Source organism: Paramormyrops kingsleyae, chromosome 12, assembly GCF_048594095.1.
Source record: "Paramormyrops kingsleyae isolate MSU_618 chromosome 12, PKINGS_0.4, whole genome shotgun sequence".
In the NCBI taxonomy this organism is placed as follows: domain Eukaryota; kingdom Metazoa; phylum Chordata; class Actinopteri; order Osteoglossiformes; family Mormyridae; genus Paramormyrops; species Paramormyrops kingsleyae.
This window is the reverse complement of record NC_132808.1, coordinates 8,861,715-8,884,877: the sequence shown is the minus strand read 5'-3', so window position 1 is coordinate 8,884,877 and position 23,163 is coordinate 8,861,715. Positions and strand designations below refer to the sequence as shown.

At 41.2% G+C, this 23,163-nt stretch overlaps 1 protein-coding gene across 7 annotated transcripts in view; it reads left to right on the top strand.

Annotated features, from left to right (window-relative positions):
• Positions 1 to 1,675: 1,675 nt before the first annotated feature.
• Positions 1,676 to 23,163, top strand: part of znf638 (zinc finger protein 638) — a 41,087-nt gene continuing 19,599 nt past the window's right edge. For 4 of the 7 annotated variants that reach the window (XM_023805158.2, XM_072718611.1, XM_023805159.2 and 1 more), the window contains exon 1: positions 1,677 to 2,440. In XM_023805158.2, the coding sequence (XP_023660926.2) occupies positions 2,349 to 2,440 (92 nt within the window). In that variant the 5' untranslated portion in view covers positions 1,677 to 2,348. Of the gene's footprint in view, positions 2,441 to 22,022; positions 22,236 to 22,320; positions 22,459 to 23,163 lie in introns of those variants that run through there. The other 3 variants (XM_023805162.2, XM_023805160.2, XM_072718612.1) reach the window with 3 other exon arrangements.

Sequence of the window (23,163 nt, the reverse complement as noted above, 5' to 3'; positions counted from 1 at the left end):
ACTCAGGCAGCACCCTCAGTCACACGCAAGAGGGGAAAGGCAACCTACCGGTGTCACACTGGAGAAGAAGCTATCCTGCTACGAAGCGGTGTACACGCTGTCTTCAGTCTGAGTTGCTGTGTCACACCGCTATCGAACGCAAATGAACAATCAATGGCAAAACGTAGCCAATAGGGAGGAAAACAGCTACTGCTACCTTACTCACGCTGTAGCAGAGTCGAAGGGAATGCGGGGACCCGGAAGTAGGCAGTATCAACGCCGACAAGTCAGGGAATCCCCCCCACTGGGCACCAAAGCTTCATATTAGGTGCCCCCAAGTGGATAATTAATCGACTGACTGAACACGCAACACATCCACCACAATCAAAGCAGCTCCACCTGCTACATAAAGTAACAGAGCAGGGTCACTGAGTGCTGAGGTCCATAGTGCATAGAAGTTGCCAATGCTCTGTTCACTCAGTAGCTGCAGAGTTTCAGACTTCTGCTGGCATTAACCCCAGCACAGAAACTGCAGAAACTGTGCACTGGGAGCTTCATGGAATGGGCTTCCATGGCCGAGCAGCTGCATGCAAGCCCCACATCACTAAGTACAATGCCAAGTGTTGGATGGAGTGGGGTAAAGCACACTGCCACTGGACTCTGGAGAAGAGGAAACGTGTCCTGTGGAGTGACGAATCACGCTTCTCTGTCTGGCAGTCTGATGGACGAGTCTGGGTTTGGTGGATGACAGGAAAATACTACCTGCATGACTGCATTGCGCCAACTGTAAAGTTTGGTGAATGAGGGATCATGGTATGGGGCTGTTTTTCAGGGGCCCCTTAGTTCCTGTATGCTTCAGCATACCAAGTCATTCTGGACGATTCTACTTTGTGGGAACAGTTTGGGGAAAAGCCTCTTTCTCTTCCACCATGACTGCGCCCCAGTGCTCAAAGCAGGGTCCATAAAGACATGGTTGGGTGAGTTTGAAGGACTTGACTGGTCCACACAGAGCCCTGACCTTGATTTGTTAAATCTGTAATCCCAGGTTTGGGTCCCCTTGGAGGAAACACTGAGATTCCAAGGATCTACATGAGGAATTTGTGTAAATAAAATAGATTAATTCAACGTGAAGGAAATCGTGGCAACAGTTTCTTTTGAGAATCAGGATAAAGGACCATAAGGCAGAAACCACTGTCCACAGAAGTATGTTGAACAGATACTAATGTAAGGTAAAACAAATAAAATGATGCGCGGTAGCTGATAGCAGGAATTTGTGTGAGTCAGTGGCTCAGACAAGGACAGAATAGCCTTTAATTGGGAATCTCAAGCGCTGAGCCCCGCATGACAGCTGAGCTGTCCCTCTGGATATAAGCACATTCCAGTGCTGACAAGAGTGGTTTCTGTAGCTTTCACACCATGCAGGCTTAGCATTGCAGCAGGCCTTGCAGAGAACCCCCCCCAACACACACACACACACAAACTCATGACTCTAATCCTTTACACTATATTGCCTTACAACAGTTAACACATGGGGTCAGCATATAGTCAGCTAACTGTATGCCCCCCCTCCTCTCAGAGTATAAGAAAAGACTTTCACAGGACCCAATGAGGTCTGAGATGTTTAGACACAGATAGAGTGAGTGAGTGATAGAGAGAGAGAGAGAGAGAGAGAGAGAGAGAGAGAATGTATCCAGCACAGTGAATTGGCCATGACCACAAAGAGAAACACAGGACTGAAGACGGGAGAGGAGACTGATCAACACTTTGTAGTACATTTGTCAGTGAGCGCCGGATGAAAAGAGAGAGAGAGGACGGATCAATCCGAAAAGGAAATATATAGAATATAGTGTTTTTGCAAGTTTGGACCTGCAATGACACCCACGATACACTCCAGGGGAACTTACTTCTGATGTCGTCCATGGTGATTCTCCTGCTCTCCCTGAGAAGCTGGCTGCAGGCATCTCCAGCAGGTTCACCAGGGGGTCTGTAGAGACACCTTTGCCCCTCATCTACAGGGACTGTCCCCAGCTGGACTCCTTCTGGACAACTTGAAGGATCAGTTTATATTATTACATAGAATCTACCTGTCTCTCCGTTGTGAAGGACACACGCTGTCCAATTTCTACTTTGCGGTCCACTAGGAGCAGAGTCTATCCTGGATCCCTAACCCTCCATGCTTTGGGGATTGTCTCTAAGATGGAGCAGCTTCACCAGTAGTATCAGCCTCAATATACTTTAATACACTCACACTTAAACAGCCTTAAAACCATTTCAGCTAGACCTCCGTATCACTGGGAGCCCCCATCGCAGCTCTTGCCACAAGTAAGAGGGGCAGAGCTAGGATTTGCCCCGCAGAGCAGACTGGAGAAATGCTGAAGTCTAATACGAAGGTCAGCACTCAAGATGGAGTAGTGACCACCAGCAGCAGTGGCAGTGGTATGACATCTGATGCCGCTGGCCGGTGAGTAGGGCTACTCAGGGAACTGCAAGGTGATGTGGCATAAGGGATGAGTGTGTGGGGTCACATTGTCGTCCTAATGAGAGTCTGAAGCAGGGGCCATAACCTTAAAGTCTGTGTCTCGGTCATCTGTGAGTGTCAAACACCAGTAACCCTTCTCAGTCTAACAGTGTTAAACAGTGACTATTAACACGCCTGTGCCTGGCTGTTCCTGAGTCTGTAACGCTTTGATTGATAGGGCAGATGTATCAATGTCTCCATCAGTCTGTGTTATATGGTCCGTGTTTGACCTGTGTTGGGTGACTGTGTTATATGGTCCGTGTTTGACCTGTGTTGGGTGACTGTGTTATATGGTCCGTGTTTGACCTGTGTTGGGTGACTGTGTTATATGGTCCGTGTTTGACCTGTGTTGGGTGACTGTGTTATATGGTCCGTGTTTGACCTGTGTTGGGTGACTGTGTTTTATGGTGTATGCTTCGTCCTCTAGCGTAAGGGTTCCCAACCCCCAGTTCTGGTCCTCGGCCAGTATTCCAGCAGGACGTGGAATGCTGGGGGTTTTGTGAAGGGGCTGGTTGATTTCCAAAAATAAACTTTATATTTTTGAATTGACAACCCCTCACACTCACGCATTCTCTTCACATTTGATAATAAGATCAATCAACCAGCAACCCCCTCCCCCCCGTGGACTTCAGCAGATTGGGAGCCCCTACCCCTGTTAATTGCATAAAAGTTCGCCTTTTTGCTTCTACTACAGCATTACTCTGCTTTTGTTGCTTGATTAACAGCTTTGACAGATTAGTATTAGTTGGGAGAGATAAGAAATATATTCATCGTTTTTATTTTACACAAAATTTATGTCTGTTGCATTTTTACAAGTGGCAAGTGTTGCTTTAAATTACTTGTTTTGTAATTTCCAATATTGGGATTAAATTTCAAAGAAAAGAATTAAACTTGTGTTTAGTTTGAATTACATTTATCATCATTTTAACATTTTAATGTGGGATTCAAGTCAAATCTGGTTTTGAATCAGTGTTGCTATGTTAACCATTACTTGCTATTCTATCTGTTCATTTTAGCTGCAGGCATAGGAAATACGCTTCTTCTAAAGTTCTGCGTGACTCAGTTTTCGTCAAATAGTGCATACCCAGCCTAATTTAGTTATCACACACAAACTATGATCTTCAGCGCAGTGTCTGGTTCTCCCTAGCCCCAACACTGACCACGATGATCTCTTAATCACCTTAATCACCCAGAATTAGGTCTTGACTCCCCACTACTAATCTAAAAGATTAGCATCTCCACTATACTAGAGGACACAATGTTTTCAGTAAATGAACTTGAGGCTGTAGTTCCCATGTGCATTTTTACCTCAGTCTTTCATCTGTTTACTCTGTGCTCCATTCCATCAAGTCCATTTCACACGTAAAGATAGGGCTCCATTTATGAAACTATAGACCTGGAGACGTTTCAGGCTTTGATTATCGAGTGAAAACATTCTGAGCGAAGCAAAGGCGCCTGCGCCGTGTGACTCCAGAGGAATTCACACAGTTGGAATTGCAACGATTTGGCTCTGTTTCACGTTGTAACATGCCCACTCTCTCTGACATTTATTACAAACCAACAAATATGATGCTATACAGATGTGTGTGTGATTATTTTGTTAAATAAATATAAAACATAGCATAGTCTTTATCAAAATATTGCTTAAACAACATCAAAGGGTGGAATAGTTACATATTCTTTTCTTAGATCCTGAAGATTGAATGAATGAAAATCAGTTATATTCTCCTGAGATACAGGGATGATGTTTTGTATTCAGATTTTGACTTGACAGGAAGAGGAAGTTGGAAAGCTCAGACCTCTACACACGGATGTGATCTTAAAGCCCTACCTGTCCCCTTTAAGGAACAAAAGGACTTAATGGAGTGTGACGTGTTGCATGAGAATTATGAGCAAAAGCATAATGTCCACTAGAGTGGACAAAAATGAATTGCCAGATTTCAGGAGGATAAAACAAAATATATAGTGTATATAAAGTGTATAGTTCGTTTCGTGACCCTTAGGGAGTAGGGGTCATATAAAGAAAGTTATTCCAACAAGTTTGTGTTGCAGAATCCATAAAAATGAGCTACTGCTATGCATTGATCTGGACCTGAGCTATGATTAAGTTGGTTTTATGATGCTTGAACGCAATGTAGCCATCTGCCCATGCTCAGGCCATCCCAGCCACAGTGCTTCAAAAGTCCTTTCCAGACATGCACTGACACCTTGAACATTTCCAGGCATTTCCCAGAGAGACTGTACTGTACTGTATGTGTGAACGCAAATGTCCAAATCAGTTGTACCAGACATTAAATGGACTTTACTCTGCTAGCTCCCTAGTCTGGATCATTTCGATTGACTCCATTGACCAGACTGTGAATTGAGCAGGAAATTTTCTGGAGAATTCACCATGAACGAGTGGGCATCTTGATGACATTTCTATCATGTGACTAGCGCAGAAACAGAAGAATACAAACAGCCAGGAAATTCTGTCAGTAAGGGCCCATGCCAAAATTGTCCAATGAATTCAAGTAATGGCACAAGACTCAGTTATGTATGATCAGATTAGAAACCGGCTGATCATAGGGGCTATGAAAGGACCAGACAGCGTTTAACCCCATGCAGGAACTATGGAGACCAGAATTAGGGTTTCAGAGGCATTCTTAATTCAGAACAGGTCTATCAGACTCAGAATGGTTACACGCTATGGTTATAGCTCGACTACGCCATTTAATTGGACTACTGTCCTTGTCCCAGTATACTGTACATGTACGGGAGGGGAATCGATTTATTGACGGAAGTATATCTGACTCCCCTACAATACATGGCGAAATGGCTCCTTTCAGCTTGTTAATATTCGGCTTTTTCCAGTTGACCTATTAAAACATAAGAACATAAGAAATTTACAAATGAGAGGGGGCCATTCGGCCCATCAAGCTCGTTTGGGGAGAACTTAACTAATAGCTCAGAGTTGTTAAAATCTTATCTAGCTCTGATTTAAAGGAACCCAGGGTTTTAGCTTCTGCAACACTAATAGGAAGACAATTCCATACTCTAACTACACGCTGTGTAAAGAAGTGCTTCCTCATATTTGTTTTAAAATGTTCTCCCGCTAATTTTCACTTATGGCCACGAGTTCTAGTATTTTAACTAATATTGAAATCGATTTAGAATTCAGTGATCATTGTCAACACACCACAGAACAACAAATGTGTCCTCTGCATTTGACCCATATGTGACTTTTGTGACATACTGTAGCAGGGGGCAGCTAATTCAGCACCCGGGGAGCAGTGCTTGGGGGTGGTACCTTGCTCAGGGTACCTCAGTGGTGCCTTGCTGGTGGGGGATTTGAACCTGCAATCTTTCAATTACAAGTGCACGGCCCTAACCATCAAGCCACCACTGCCACATTTGGCTAAACAGCATCCAGACCCATTAGAATCTTACAGACCTGGATCATGTCCCTCCTTAGTCTCCTTTGCTCAAGGCTAAACAGCTTCAGCTCAGCTAACCTCTCCTCATAAGGCATTCCTCTAAGACCAGGAATCATTCTCGTAGCCCTCCGTTGCACCTTTTCTAAGGCCTTCTTAAGGTATGGTGACCAAACCTGCACACAATATTCTAGGTGGGGTCTTACCAAGGAATTATATAAATGTAACATCACCTCCCTTGACTTAAACTCCACACACAAATATATATAACCCAAAATTCTATTGGCCTTTTTTATTGCTTCCCCACACTGGTGAGAGTGGGACATGGAAGCATCAACATACACACCGAGATATTTCTCTTAATCAGCTACCTTTTTTTCAGTGGAACCCATAAAATATCTGTACTTTATATTTCTGCTCCCTGCATGGATTACCTTACATCTGTCTGTGTTAAATTTCATCTGCCAAGTATCAGCCCATTCGCTAATTAAATCCAGATCCCGTTGTAGCCTCTCTGCTGCTAGATCAGTACAGTATCTGCTACATACATCACTGACATTTCAAATAATAAAATTAATAACAAGAGATGCGTGGAAAAATGAAGTGACACAAGCTCTATCTGCAAGCTGGTCGGAAGAACAGATAGGATAGCATAATAAGAAATAAAGTATTTTGTATAATATATTATGACAGCACGGTATTGGAAATTTTTCAAATATTGCAAAGTGATTTGGTTGTAATAAATATTGGGGTATTTATAAAACAAAAAGGAGTTCAGCATAACTTTCTTAAGAAACCATCTAGTAGTGATTTAAACAGCAAGGATGAAAATGACTATGATTGTCTCAGAGAACGTGTGCAACGCTCATGCAAAAGCAGTGGAAGTAAAACTTTTTTAAACATATACTTGATAATCTTGAAACAGGATAATAATTAAAATTGCAAAGCTAGTTAAGCTTTTTCCCTATGCCAGAGCGAAAATATTTTAGCGAGACTCCCTGCACTATAATGTCCATACAGTATGAAGGTAAGACTAATCCTAATCTACTACAGTGACTAGTGATGTAAGAATTAGACGTGCATAACATGCGATGCTGGTATTAATATCACACATCATCCATGCCCTTCATATACAACAGGCCTTTTTTGAATTAATTACAAAATACCCTTGCATTGTGATGTCATTTGAAGTACCATACTTTTAATACTTTCTTGAAGTACCAAAAGTACAGTACCTGCTGTGGTGGAAAAGCGCCCCTTTAGTTGAGCAGTGAATTGGACAGCTTTTCAGCGCTGTACATTTCATACGTGCTGTACATCCTCTGCTATGCTCCAAGCTGCTTCTGTTACTCCTGGGTCAAAGGCCAGTTTCAGTCGGATTGAACGTTTTCATGCAGGAGTAAATTGACTCCCAGTTGCATTACCTGGGTGTCTGAGTAAGAGAAAATCGTTTTAGTACGATTTACGATGTACTTTAAAAGTCCTAACACAAACACTAACACAATAATTTGATTTTCTTTGTGTGCATGTAAACACACTGATTGTTGTGTTATTTTTTAAATAAAATAATTTCCCTGTAGGCAGTGCGGTGACCCCGGCAGTAAAACTATACGTCCAGATGAGATTCCTGTCCCAGCTTTGCAGAAGGTTTTGCTTGTTCTCTGTCCACACAAGTTTCTACACACAATCCAAAAACGTGTTAGTTCTAAATGAGTTGGTGTCTCCTAACTGCCCTTGGGGGCTGAGGATGTGTGACAGCTTTTGTTTCAGCTTTAGGATTCTGGCTCAGTATGAACTTTGTCAAAGTCACATTGTCTGTGCTGTGGAGGTTTATGAAACGTTTTTATTATTGTCATCCTGAGAATTATCACAGTGATAAAGCCTGAACAAATGAAACTGGGACAATACTTCACAGCAAATTATTGATTTATTTACTTGTAAAAGTGGATAGTTACTGGCACCTAACAAGTTAATTAACCTTCTTACGAAACACCAAAATACCTCCTGGACTTAGAAGACTTTTGATGAATTGTCTTTTCTGTTAACTGCTGACCTAAATCTTCTTTCAGACCCGCTGTTTGGACGGTGACTGCAGTAGAATTTAGGCTTACATTCTGGATGTCTCTAGCTAACAGAATGAGTGAGAACACACTGTCCTTGTACACACACTTGCCATTTGCAACCCACTACTTCCAGGAGCAATTTGCTGCTGGGAGGCTAAGACCTTTTACCATAGGTCTGTACTGTAAACCTCAGGGCTCTTCCAGATCCCCTACTCCCACCCGCAATCACGCCACACAAACACACAGACAATTCTCTGAGTCGGACAAAGCTTCTTCTGAGTGTTAGAACCAGCCTGTCCTGTACTGGATGACGAGATAGCTGGAAGCCTGCAGAGTAAACTCCCAGGATGCATCTGTCCCCTCAGAGGGCAGGCCTGTCATTTCAAAGCAGTTTTAATGTCAGCTCGATAGCCACATGGCACCACTCCAAAGTGCATTCCTGCCTGTTTATTATGGTGGTAAATTCCTGCCTGTTAAAGGGGCAAACACTTACCCACTTTTTCATTTAACCGGGTTTAGAATAATTATTGGCAAATTGTGATACATTCTGGAATCTTGTTTTTTCCTAGGAACTATTCAGAAACAATCCATTCTGTACATTCAGGATTATTCAATAGGAAGTATTAACTATAACTGCAACTATTTTAACTATAATTATTAACCCACTGCCCTTTCAGATTTTAATTGTTTACTACATGGTATTTCTTGGTATTTAATAGTGAATGTCACAGACTTCTTCGTTGTCATGACAATGATGTTTATTTTTTGTTTTCATGCCAGTATTGTCTATTCACATAGACCACATGAAAAAGGCTGTCTTTGTTCATTCTAGCATCACTTAAACTATCACATTAAAGGCACTGATGGCACCATGCAAGATATATTTTGCCTCACTTTTTGTGAATGAACATTTACAAAAAGCTATAAAATGTTCCGCATGAAGCTCTAGTCAACTCTACGCAATTAAGTTATATATCACTGTGAGGTGTGATGTATAAATTCCATGTTTTGCAAGACACTTGGGAACAAGACAGACAACAAAACTGGAGAATTGGGAATCAGAGAATGTGATTGGTAGAGACAGATTTGTGTTGTGTTCTAAGTAGTGTGACATAGTGTGGCAGGCAGGAAACGGTGAGCCAATACCGAATGTATACGTGGGATGGTTAGCCAATGGCGCTGTGTGCATGGGTGGAGCCACATTCCCTAAGTTCCATTGTCCAACTAAGCACCACCCACTATGTCTCTGATCCTACACCTCTCCACCCAAGTTCTGACTAGCCTGTCTTGTAAATCTACTTTTCTCATCTGAAACCTTTAGTTGTGACAATTAGTTGAGCCATCATGGCAACCACCTTCCTGTGAAAAAAGATTCCCGCCAGCATTAACGTGATAAAAACAGCCATCCCATCTATGTAGAAAGGTGACTCGCATCACTGTCAGCTCACGGCTGGTACGGTGACCCACAACCACACCAAAAGACGTCTGCCACCGTGGTCAGCCATCCACATGCTTGACTATAAAGCAAGTAACTAAAAATAAAGGCTTTAAAAACAGCCAGGCATGTTCCTGGGTTTGTAAAGAAGACTATAAAACTGTAAAGGGGACCCCAGAGCCTAGGTCATAAATTCCAGCACTGCATTTACAGTGGGCAAGCCCAGGAGAAGGAGGTCAGCTGAGATAACGTGTCTTTCTGACCTTCACACAGAGACACCTGTTAATCATGCTTTCCTTTGCAGCATGTGGCATGTCCATGGTAATCCATCAATAAGCTTCCAGGAAAGGACATCCAAAGGAATGCTGCTGGATGCAAATTCAGTAATCGCACGTGTTGGGAACACTGGGAAGATTCACATTCACGAAGCCCCATGTGAAATTCGGGGGAGAGGAGCATAATGCAGTATTGAGCAGTGGGTGACTGACTAAAGAGCTGAACCAGCAGCCTAAACTTCTTTTGTAACAAAGACTAAATGTACTTACAGTAACAGCAATCACTTTAATTTGCAACAGATAAAGAAAGGATTCACTCAATAACTCAGAAACTTTTTACAGATATGACTGGTAATGTGGTGAGATAATATGATGATATAATGTAGCCATGCGCGGTTTTAACGGGGTGGTCAGTGTCACCTCTGCTACGTCATTGGCCACCTTGCTGTGCAGCGGGTGTCCGGCCAACATGTTTGTTTCTACAGAGGACATCTGGGTCCCGTGTCACGAAGCCGGATTACTTGCTTAGTCGGATAAGTTTGTGCGCAAGTGGCGGTAACTCTGACTTTTCAATATCATGACGCCCATTCTTTTTTAAGCGGGACACATCACCTCAGTAACTCCTGGTGCAGAGCTAACCTGCTCCGGAGGTGGTTAGGTTTCAGGATCGAGGATCTCGAACAGCGCTTGGACCAGTCAAAGAGAATAAGCTGCATATCACCTGACGTAACAAATGAGCTTTTCCAAACTCTCCAAATGGGGAGCCCTTTTGCACAATGTGCTAAATATTGTTAATATCTAAGATGAGAGGCGATTTCTGCTGTCACAAGATATTGGTTGGGCAATTTGAGTTTAAATTGACTGTTGCACACCCATTAGTTTTTAGTATTATCTTATAGGTGAATTTTAATTCATATTTGAATGTTTGCATGCACACTTCACGTTCAGTAGTTGGTAGTGAATGGACACTGCAATTATTAATAAAGATGTACTGTGTGGAAACACATAATCTGAAAATCAAGTAATGTACATTGTTACTCATAGTATTTAACTCATTGCTTTAACCACATTTTACTGAACATGTCTGTCTCATTAGGTTTCATAGTTATTAGTTGATATATAAAGTCCGCGTACAATATATAAAAAAAGACTGATCACATAATATGATGGGAAGTAAATAAATAGTCATACAGTAGGTAAATATTTTATACGTAGACTATATAAAAAGCTGAATTGAGCAACATTCCATATTGAACAGTAAATGAAACTGGCAAAAAACTATCGTTAATTTGTAGGTGGGCGAAGGTTCAGTTTTCTGACCGACAAGCCAACAGTTGGAAGCTATTGAGAGCGAATCTAAATAAATGTGGTCAAAGGTACATTAGAAAATATTTTACACATGATAAACAGATTTAACTCCAGTCAGCAGCACGGACTTCAGCTCTTCTGACAGGTCAGACGAGTTTGGTTTCTTAACTTGTTTAAGATTTAAAAAGTAGGTGTTATAGGTTTAGTTTCTTTTTTAGTAACGTGTGTGGTTCTTATTTATACAAACTAAAATTACGACATACAGCATAAAAACAGACTCCGTGGTGGCTGTGTTGCCTGTGGTTCTGACATGTCAGTTTGTCATTTGCTTCACCATTGAGTGTCTGTCGGTTGCCTTTCTAACATCGTCATAGCAGTATTACTCTCTGTGGGTTAAACTGTGCTCCCCCCCCCCCCACACACACACACACAATGCATAGCCTGTTCTGGCACCAGGGCTGATTAACCCAAGCCTTTAAATTGGTTGGTATCCCATAGTGTTTGCTAAGACCTTGCAGTTTGTTCTGCAGAACCAAGTCAATGACTTTAAGCACCATATATGGTCAGAACCTTATTTTTATTCCTTATCCAAAACATCCAGGCTAATTGTCTTACTATACCAGTGTCCTATGCATGCTCGGGCACGGAGCAGGAAAGCAGCACAGGAGCCTGGAAATCGGGTGAACAAGGAATTTAATTAGAAAACAGCAAGGAACACGATACACCATACTTTAAACATACTTTAACGCGGACTTAAATACACTGGACAAATCAACAACAACGAGAAACAGCTGGTAATACTGGGATTCCACACGAGGTAGATGAGGGGGTGTGGCACACAGGAGGAGCGGGTGAGCGGGGCATGACAACCAGTATACAGTGGGCTGTAATGTATGATATATTATGTCATTCAGATGAGTCATTTTGAGTTAATTTAGAGGAATATGGAACCCAGGATTTGCAGTTTTTCAATTTAGTTTACCTTTATATAGCACCTTTCACAAGAGAGTCACCCCAAGGTGCTTAAATAGGTGTGTTGTGATACATTCCTGCGTCATTTATACAGAATTTACACAGAATTTATACAGAATAAATAGCTTTTCTTTGATGGTTGGTAAGAGCATTTTACTACTTAGCCTTACATTTTGTAATTGAACTCAGAAAGAGGTCCTATTTATTTGCCATTGTTAATGCTAGCCTACTTGAATTAAGATTATGCAAAATAGGAGACGGACTGTCAACAATTATGTGTGCGCATTTAGCCTATAAATTTCCGCTTTAACCTGTTATTAGTAGAACATTAACACATATAGAAACCCTGCATGCTTGCACATAAAAAACACATTGTGACTGTGAGAAATACCTTTGCCAGCTCTGGGCCACCCCACTTAAACATTCCTAGAAGTGCCTCTGAATGTGGCTTTCACCTCCACACATGTCACATGGCTCAGAAAGACCTCATAGTGAAAATAAGCATGTGGCTGCCCTCACACATGGCAGAGAAGGCGTAATGCTACACAGTGAAATTAATTACTTCAGATAGTTGAATTGAAGGAAGAAACACAACTTGATTGCTAGTCTCTGACTGTGTTAAGTGTTCCTTGGCCTCTTTACTGGTTTACAAGTTAACCCAAACATCGACTGCACTGCTGTGAATTCTGTTGCAATTATCTGCAGAGGGTTAGGTTCACTGCTAAGCTGCATTTCCTGAGGCACTGGTGCCATTTTTCGGTGGGTCCTGGAAAAAAAAAGCTTTTTAAACACTGGTGGCAAATGCAGCTTAAGTTTATATTAGTTGAAATATGTTAGTGAGGAAAACAACGCTGACTGAAAAGTATGGTACATTAAACAAACAGGTTGTGATTGTTTAATAAATGGTTGGCACACATTCAAAACAAAATGTACAGACAGAATTTGTTCTTGTTATTGGTGTAAAGCAGATGTACTTTTTAAAGGTAGCATTATGAGATTAGGAGAAAAGCAAACATCGTCAGATTGCCATGAACAAATGGCATGTGTGGGGCTGAGTGGCCTGTGGAACACGGTGTGAAGCTCCCGGGGAATGATAAAGGGCTTTATTATAAGCCCTTGGCACATGACTATGATGGGACTGTCAAATGCTAACCGTCCTGGTGCAGCTCCACCTCTGCTTACTTCTCCTTCCAGTGTTTTTGCTTGCTTTTACCTAACCAGCCATGTCAGCTGATGTGTAAGTGCAGCTTAATATAGACCCTGAAATTGAGATTTATAAGGACATGACGCTGATTATACTTTTAGCCAGCCGCATTAGCTGCTGGGACGGCGAATCACATTCAGGCATCTACGGCCGGGTGATTAATAACAGCAGTTATTTTCATATCCATATTTATTTTATGACATTTGCCAGGTGAACTGGGACTTGTTTAGCATTAAAAATTCTGCACCTCATTTATTTTAAATATATTATGACAATGCTGTCATAAAGTGGTGTGATAAATGAGGTATATGGAACTGAATTGCCCACGAGGTGTCAAATTCAGGACATTGCAGGGTTTTTAAAGTTGGAAAAAGGGTGAATCCGTTGGCATTAGGCAGAACACTGCCCTGTCTCTCATCTCCTCACTCTCTGTAATAGAATAGCAACTGTTGCTTTTTATAACTTTTCACACGGAACTGTGTGCAGTATATTACCATCGCAGTTAACTTAGACAAAATGTCTGGAATTCAATGACTTATATGGTGGGATGGATACTTAAAGGAGAAGTTTCATTAGTGTTTATTGCTCTTGTTATTAACATGCTAGGTAAATATTCTTCCACAGAGTGAGATAAATACATATTTGGTGGAAACGATTCAGGTTAGGATCTGGCTTAAAGGGTGCAAGAGTAGAATCATTCTAGAACATGATCTGGCAAGTGGCAAGTGCATGTCTTTAAATATCATTCAACCTAATAAAAAAATTCCTATTAATAAAAAGTCTTCTCCATTTTACATGTCTAATTATGATGCACTCTAAGCTGAAGGTGAACACAATAGACCCTCTGTGAAAGGAGGCTGTGTGTCCAGACTTGATATGTGAGCCCTTAACTGTGGACCACCAGCAACCCACCAGGGCTCCTCAGCACATACAGTGAGAGTTGACCACGTGGGCTTTATTAATTGTACAGTATAACATAGTAAAGGACATAAACGTAAAGGATCAGCATCTTTCTGATCTTGGACGCTTCCTGGGGCTCTGTGTGGCTCAGTGGGCTCTGTGCTTGTGAGCAGAAGGTTGCCAGTTTGAGCCTGGCCTCAGCAGAATAGTCACATGCTGCTGGGCCTATGAGCAAGGCCCTTAAACCTCCCCCCCCCCCAAGCTTCTTAGGTGCTGAGCATTAGCTACTCCAGTGCTGTGACAACATCTGCCACCCCCCCCCCCAAACTTACCAGTCTGTGTGTCTCATGGAGTAGCTGAAAAGATCATTTCCCCATGGGGGTAAACGTTTCACTATTCCCTGACTGGTTGAGACAGAACAGGCCTGCAGAGACAGTGGATAAAGACATTCACTTTTCTTTATAATGAAGACACACACATTCAGTTCAACCATCAGTCACCAGTAACATCTTATAAACTTAACATGCAGTTGGCTCAGTCGGTTCCCAGTACTCAGCAATTATGTCTCTGGCAGGGGTTACAGCAACTGCAGTAAAACGTGAGAAGCTCCAAGGATATGATGCCCTCACAGATATGATCCCTCTCTCCTCGTGATGGACGCTGACGGGGGTGGAAGATGACACAGGGCCTTGGAACGCAAGCACAGATTGACAGGAGTTCCCCCGGACCCTGGCCTCTTATTTTTCATTATGCAATTAGGAGATCCTAACTGCTGGTCCCTCCCCATGCAAAGCCTCACAGACCTCAACACATGGCGTAACCTAAGCCTTGGTAATGGAATGTCATCTGACAGCAATAAGACAGGGAAAGAGGGTAATCATGGAGCAGGATGAAGGCAAAGTCTCTGCAAGTGTCACGCCTGTCTCTCATTGGGGGCTCTCTTCTTGGTTGCTTGCCTTATCTTACATGATGATTATTGTCTCTCACTATGTTGGAGCTGGAAACCCACCAGTGTCAGAAGCACCTGCTGGAGATGGGGGAGCTAGACAGCAGTTTAGATTATTTACCAGTCTGCAGTGATTCGAGATTCAAGCAATTTTGTGTCATACGTGCAGCATTTACACAACTGAATTCTTACTTTGCTGGCTCCTCCAGAGGATGCAGAATGAGAAAATAAAAAAAATAAAAGTATTCAATAATGCACAACATACCTACATACAAACACTGAAAGAGAATAGGCAGCTAAAGAGGATGGGACTTAACATTGCAATGAAACATAAAACATCCATGATGATCAAGTTGAATAAAAATGTTATCAATTAAAGTTAAAAACAACGAACAATGGGAAAAGATGCTTGTGCAAGAATGGAAATAAAGCAGTGATTAAAAAAGGAAGTTATTATGTTATGTGATGTAGACAGAATATTTAGTATTGTAGGTTTACAAATTATTTTATTTAGTCCAATTTTTGAGTAATGGCCCCACAATTCTGCCCCTGAGACCTGAAGGAGCCTTTATGAAACATAACTCCGGTGGCATGTGTGGAAATATATCTGTCATTGACAAAATATGTCGACCCGCAGCAAATCCGCCATGTTGCGACAGTTTTAAATAGCAAGTGTCAGTGAAGGACAGAGGGTTTGTGGGTTGTGATTTAATTAGCGGATGACATGGTGAGGTCATAAAAGGTGGAATAAGGCCAACAAGACAAGACAAACAAAACCGTTGTCCTATATCCTTAACTACTATGTACTACAACTACAGCATTGAGTAATAATTAAAAAACCTAGAATACATGGAAAAATTAACATATAACTATAGGTAAGCTTTGTTGAAATTACATCTAGATACAAACAATTCAGTGATTCACTTTCAGATGAATAAAAAGAATTATAAGCACAAATGAAAATACAAACAAAAAATAGAACAGAATATCTTTGTCATTGTACATGTACAACAAAACTGTATGATTCCTACCAATACTATGTGGTATAGAAGATTAAAAAAAAGAAAAGAAAATGAGAAAGAAAAATATACACTATAGAGTACATATGCAGTACCGAGCTGAATAAAATTTAAATTAGCAGCAGTCATGTGGATGCTTATTAGCGGCAGCTTGGGGCGGTAGGGGTGTGCTGGGCTTATCTGAGTTTGTTTATATATAAATACAGCTCAGGAAAAAATTAAGAGACCACAGCAAAATAGTTTTATTTGCTTCTCAGTTTATGGGAATGCATCTGTGTAAAATATACATTTTTCTGCAGACGCCAGTCTGGCTCGTCCCTGCTTCTCATTGATGAGGGGCTTCTTCTTTGCTTTATGGGTCTTTAAGGGCTTCTAGGAGTCTGAGCAGTCATAACTATCTAGCAGTGCACTTCATAACTGCACTTAATGTTTCCCATTCTTTCTGGAGGTCACCTTAGGTCATCCTCCGATTTATGAGGCACTGCTGGATAAGTTGATGATCATCTCTGGCATTAGAAATGGTGCTTCTGCCCTCTACCTGGCTGGTCTTTGGTCATCGCCAGTGTCTGCTGTTTCGCCTTGCTGTTGCATACTGCTGTCTTAGAAATCCCGAGCCTGGATTAAACCAAGATTTACAAATACAGATTTTATATATATATAAAATATATGTTCAGGTTTATATATGTTAGTTCTGAAACTGGTCACAAATCATTAATAACCTTATGCTGGAACTTAACCTAATTCAATAAATGGTGTAGAAATGACACCCTGTGCAAAGTGCCCTCCTGGGAGAGTCTGGTGATTTAGAGCTGAGGCATAATGCCACCAGGAGCCGAGGACACAGCGAGTGGCAGATGTGCAAATGTGCTCTAAGAAGTATAATAACTGACACCTAGTAATGAGTCAAACGATACTTTAGCCTGTGGTCAAAAGAGTCTAGCGGAAAAGGGGCTGATCATGCGGATGGGAAGAGTGACAGTACCGTCATTAGAAGGCAATGGGAAGTGGTCAAATAAAAGCAGTCAAAAAGTAATTATTAAAAGTAACTGTTGGCTTGTCCCCTAATAAATTATTGGGCGGTTGTCCCCAGACTCCCCATCTTTGCACTCACCATGATTCTCTACTGGAGTAGGGGGTTTACAGAGAATGGAAGGGAAACTGACAGACTGACAGATGCAATGAAAGACTTTGTAAAACAAGTACTGTAAATGCATTCTGCGGTTTATTGCATATAGCAATGTAAGGATGTGTAGACATTACATATATGGACAGAACAGCATACAGTGCATTTGTTCTAAACTGAGAAACAAAAGTTAATTTCCGTGAAGGTCAGTGGCCTCTGCTGACTCGTTCACTGAAGTAAAGGTTAAGAGCACTGAGGTCACAGGCCTCCCATTCGACCTCCAGGCCCTCATTCTGTCACATGACCAAAGGAATTACGCTCCAAAGTATGACAAACTCAGCAGTCTTTCTGTGAACTGCTTACATTAAATTAACATTATATATGTATTTTTAAATAAACAATACTTCTCAATAACTGAAATATACCTCGGTAAAAGTCTATGTTGAGTCAGTAACAATAAATACACCCATGATTATTTGTACAAAGATGGGGACACCAACACCCACTGAGGTTAATAAAGTGAATTTTGAACTCGTCTGACTCAGATCATACAGAATCACCTATGTGGCAAAAACAGGCCTGTGGAATATGGTTTAGTGATAGAGAAAAGCCCACAGAACCAGGGTGATTCCCTTATTAAGTTTGACCTTTTGACTGACTGCACCCATAAACAAACATGTGACAGGGATTGAATGACAGGAGCTGCCAGTGACTGTGAGCTTCAGCACATTTGCTCCCATCTTGATTTACATTCAGTCTTGCAGAACCTTAAGTCACAGCCAGTATGAAAAGCAAGAATTCAAATGCACGACCTCACAACAAAATTGCTCGTAGCCATGCTTCTAAAATGGTTCCAGGTTCATGTCTGTGTCTGTGTTTTACTCTGGAAAGCTGTTGTGCAATTTAAATCTAAAATTAAAAGAAAAACAAGCATGCATCTTTAATTTAACAGGGGAGAACTCATGCATCCTACCATCCTCCAACATCCTAACCTGGGCCTGGAGCCTATGCAAGGGGAAGGCAGGGGGGTCCATTGCAGGCCACACTTTATGGGCTATTTGAAATAGCAGTCCACCTAACTGGATGTATTTAGGAAATTCGCATAACATTGGGAGAACATACTGCACAACTCCACACAGATACACAGAGCGAGGTGGGATTTCCCAACTGGGGGTGGGAAGCAACACTGCTACCCACTAAGCCATCATGCCACTCTCAGGGAAGAGCCCTTTTTGTGTTTTACAGTACTGTAGTAACTTTACACTTGAGACCCAGAGCACATCATCAAGAGCCCCTTAGGGACCCTTACGAAAAATAACCATGGTTTTACTATGATTAAATAACCATGGTTTACAATGGTTTGCCGTTTCTCATATTTTTTTGGGTAACTATGGAAACCATGACTATGGTTTTATCATGGTTTCGCTACAGTTAAACCCTAGTATAATCTTGGTCTTTGTTTTACCATGGTCTTTCCAAACCATGGTAGTACTATGGGTAGTACCAAAGTACTGTACCATGAGGTACCATAGTAAAACTATGGTTACTGCATAAAAACCATAGGAAACCATAGTGAATTTTCATAAGGGGAGACTACTGGGTTTGCTACACTGAGCTCTCTATCGCAGAGTTTCCACATGGCCCCATACGAGTCTTATGCCAAGCTATCAACAGCTGCTGTAAGAAACCGAAATGCCCATTGAGGGGAGGGGGGTAGGGCTATCCCAGGAAGCACAGGGCACAAGGCAGGGGGTGCCCCAAATAGGATGGATCTTAGGGCGCGTGGGTGATCAAGGGACACCAGTGCATCTAATCAAGTACTTTTGGTGTACAAGGTATGAAAATTTGTGAGAACACAGGGAGAAATGCAAACTTCAAAAAATCAGAGCCAGGGGTGGGACTCAAGCCCACAACCACCACGCATGCAAGTATTGCTAGAAAATGCTGCCACCAACACCTGTGTGGTTTATATTAGTTTCTCAGTCTTGATTCACTCTATATATAATAATTAAGATTTTAATTATTATGGGTGTATCCTAATTTGCCACTCTTAGGTACCTTGGCAATCCAGGGAATCAGTGATTACAGGTATAGGAAACACTGCATTTGATGGAAAAGGCACAAGGCACATGGTGTAAATAACCAACAGTCGTCATATAAGAAACCATATAAAATGAATGAATTGAAATTTCAATATATGCGCTTGCCACCCTTTCTAAATAGACAAATGGTGCCACTGCAGGGTTAATAGTTCTTCAAGCAAAATATAAAAGTAAATCAGGTCAAAGCTATAGTGTAGCCAAAATTAACACATACAAGCAAAACATTGATCAACAGTTTAAATGGTTGCATTGGGAAACAATAATATTACTAGTTTCGTTACGACACTAGTTTCGATTAAGAAAAAGTGTAAAAGTATGTGGCAAGCTGAAGCATGAAGTCAATTCCTGCTGTGCTAGAGATGTTGGTGATGTTTCCTTACATTCCATCTGCAGTGCTTTGTCTGAAAGTAAAAGCGTGGAAGATGATCTGTTTTGTATGACAGACATTTCCATTGCAGCATTCAGACAGTCTCATCTCCAAAAGTACCATTTATCTCTAAAGTTTACTTTGTTTTCTTCCTTAAGTATCAATGATTTTGGAACTTAAAAGGAGAAAAATGCACCATAACATGACATATATTCCAACAATAATATTATTACAGAGACTGTAAAAGTAAGTTGTCACAGCAAGATGCTGGAGGGAACAGGTGAGGTTTAAGCAGCTCCAAGTAGCAAGTCCCTGAAAATAGAATAGTCTGGACTTATTACTCACAAGAACTTCTCCCTGTCGGATATAAGATGTACTACAATGATTCAGAAGTTCTCACAGCAGTATTCAAAGCCTCAACACGTCCAAAGCTAATGCTAGAGCCCAGGCACATTTAACACACGACTACTGCAAGCCAGAAAATATGGAGACAAATGGCAAAGGTACCAAAAGCACGCCATCCAAGCCAACCATAACACAGAAAAAAAACAAAAACAAAAAGAAGAGAACACATCTGCCGGCTCCCATACTGGAGATAGCTCCAACGCTGCAGTCCTGGCTGTGAAGGACTTCTTCAAAACATGATGGATGTATTAAAAACAGAACTAAAGCAGAACATGCTAACCATATCTAATGTTACAAAAACGGACAAATTTAGCTCAGCTATCACAGGGTGTAAAAAAAAAAAAGCAATATATGAAAAAAACGAAACAACTCAAACAGTACAACACAGAGCTGGAAAAAAAAGGTGCAGAACTGAAGCACTACAAAAGAAGATGGAACTTAAGATTAACTGGTTTAAAAGAAGACAAAGAAGAAAACACGACAGATCACCATAAATATCATCTTAAAGATTGCTCCACATTGGGGGGAGAAGATGGATTTCACCCTGGATTCTGTGCGCTGTCTATGAGCCAACAACAGTAATCATCCTCAATAGATCATCATGCAGTTGACTGGAAGGCATTTCAGAGATGTATATAGTGAACTATACAATACTATAGTGAACCTCCAAACATCACCCCATCTGTGAAGACCTCAACATTCAGTTTGCAGAAGATCTCACCAAAGAAGACGGGGAGGCATGAAAGGCTGTATGGCCAAAAGTTAAGGAAGGCAGGTCTTAAGACTATGTTCCGAGGCCCCAGTGACTTCATTAATGGACAGAGTGTCACACCGTAGCCTTTCATCCTGGGTCATTAATTCTTACATGCAACTGAGTTTTGAATATGAAAAATAACATGTGCAGGGTTTTGCTACTACAAATGCTACTTTACTAGACAACACATTTACTCCCGTTTTATAACCGTTCAGAGATAATTCCATTTCCTTTTCTGTTTTTCATGCAACATGTTTCAGTTACAAAATTTCTCTCATTTCTGTTAATGCACGAGGTCTAAAAGACATGATGAAAAGAAAAAACTTTTTTATTTTGTAAAGGGAAGAAGGGTAATATTATTTTTGCTACAAGAAACTAATTTTAAGGTTAAATATGTTATATTCTGGTCTAAACAATGGGGATATGAAGCTTATTTCAGGCAGCAGGGGTCGCCATCATCCTGAAAAACCTCCCTGGTGAAATTACATCCCATATAGCCGATAAGCACCGTCATTGGCTGTCTCCCATCCTGACTCTTGATGACTTGAAATTCATATTAATCAACATCTATGGCTACAGCAACAGCAGAGTTAAATACTCTGAAATGACATATTACACAATTTTGATTAACATTCAATCAGTAGACCTAAAATTCACTATACCCGCAAATCAAAATAAACACACTTTAAAATTATGAATGACATTCATCCTTCTAAAGCATTTCTTAAGATGTGTGTTAATATTGATGATAATGTGCTCATTTTGTGAAAATGGTATTGAAACTACAGGCCATATATTTTTCTCACGTAATGTAACCTATTTATTCTGGCTTAACATTCACAAATTAAATTTTATGCTTGATAAAAAAAATATATATACATAACAACAGAAACCTGAAATAATCGCCCGACTTCAGTTTTTAAATAAATTCAAATTATACCCCAAATCCTTAAAACTTTGAAAAGGACTTAAAGCACAAAAAACACTTTCCCAATCAGGTAACTGAGTAAAAAAAAAATTTAATATATTTTTTTAATCAGGATACGTTTTTGAGACCTTGTATAGAGCTGCGAAATGTATTTGTTTGGCCCTGAGTGCTGTGGTTCCATTCGGCAGGTTTGTTGTGCTGCTCTTTATCTGGTGAATGATGATGCTGCCGAACTTGTTTTGTACATTAGCCTATTTAAAAAAAAGTTTAACAAAAAATCAGTAGCGCCGTGATGCATGCTGGGATGGCCGCGCCATTTTATTAGATAGTCGTTTTGATTACCTGTGCTTGCTACGGTGGTTACCTGTATATCTTTTGATTGTGTTTGGCGAACAATTTGTTTAAAGTTTTTCCTGATGGATTGTGCATAGCCGATCTAAATTTTCTGGAGAAGAGATGGAGAAGGGTAAAGAAAAAGAAAAGGGACCCGGCCAGGAGAGATTACGTCGCAATGCCAAACAACGGTATAGTTTCATTATGACAGTAGTTTCGTTTAAGAGAAGCGCATGCGTATTTGGGCATTGCTCACATCGATTAGCTCGGAGATCGGTTCCTAGTCTGGTCTGCGAAAAGCGAGAGCGCGCCTGCAGAGTACTGTCGTTTCCGCAAAACGGGTCATTCGAAAAGAGGCCGACCACGTATATTTCACAGAAAGATGTTGACCCAATAAATCGTCAAGGCTTAAAGGTATGATAAAAATGGATTCAGTAAGTAGTGCGGTGACAGTGTGTGTTGTTTGTTGGGTGCTGCCTCCAAGGGTTGCGAGATTGACGGTGCTACGTAGGATTTAATATGGCTGGGCTACTGGAAGTAGGCCCAGGACAGTTCCCTGGGTCCCGGTTCCTCGGCTCTGCACTTGCAGGGTCCATCCTGCAAACCGTAATAATATCTTTTTGTATCCCATCCGTTCTCTGTCTTCCATTTTTGCAAGATTGACGGCTTTGGTGTTATCGTTCAGCTTTGGGCCTGTTGACAAGGTCTCCATTTTATATGGGATCTACAGCGAATTCGGCGAACAGTGAACTACCTAAAACAGCGACCAGTTCGCTTTTCGCACGTAAATATGGATAATACACCGCCTAAGCGCGTAATACGATAAAGTGTTTATCTACTTTTCGCGTCACCTAATTAATGAAGAGTGCTGGTGTTCCGTGGACGCGCAAGCACTCTACGGATCGAGGACGGACGCGAGGAACTGGAGCTAGTGCACGAGCTCACGAACGCTTTAATTTAGACAGTTTAATTTTACGTCTTCATATAGCTGATAACCCCGTTAACTCTGCGGACTAGCCTCTAGCGCAGTTAATTACCAAATCATAGCTGTATATTTGTAAACGCTTTGATGTAATATTTGTAGGTAGAGGTCTGTCGGTCGGTAACCATAATCACAAC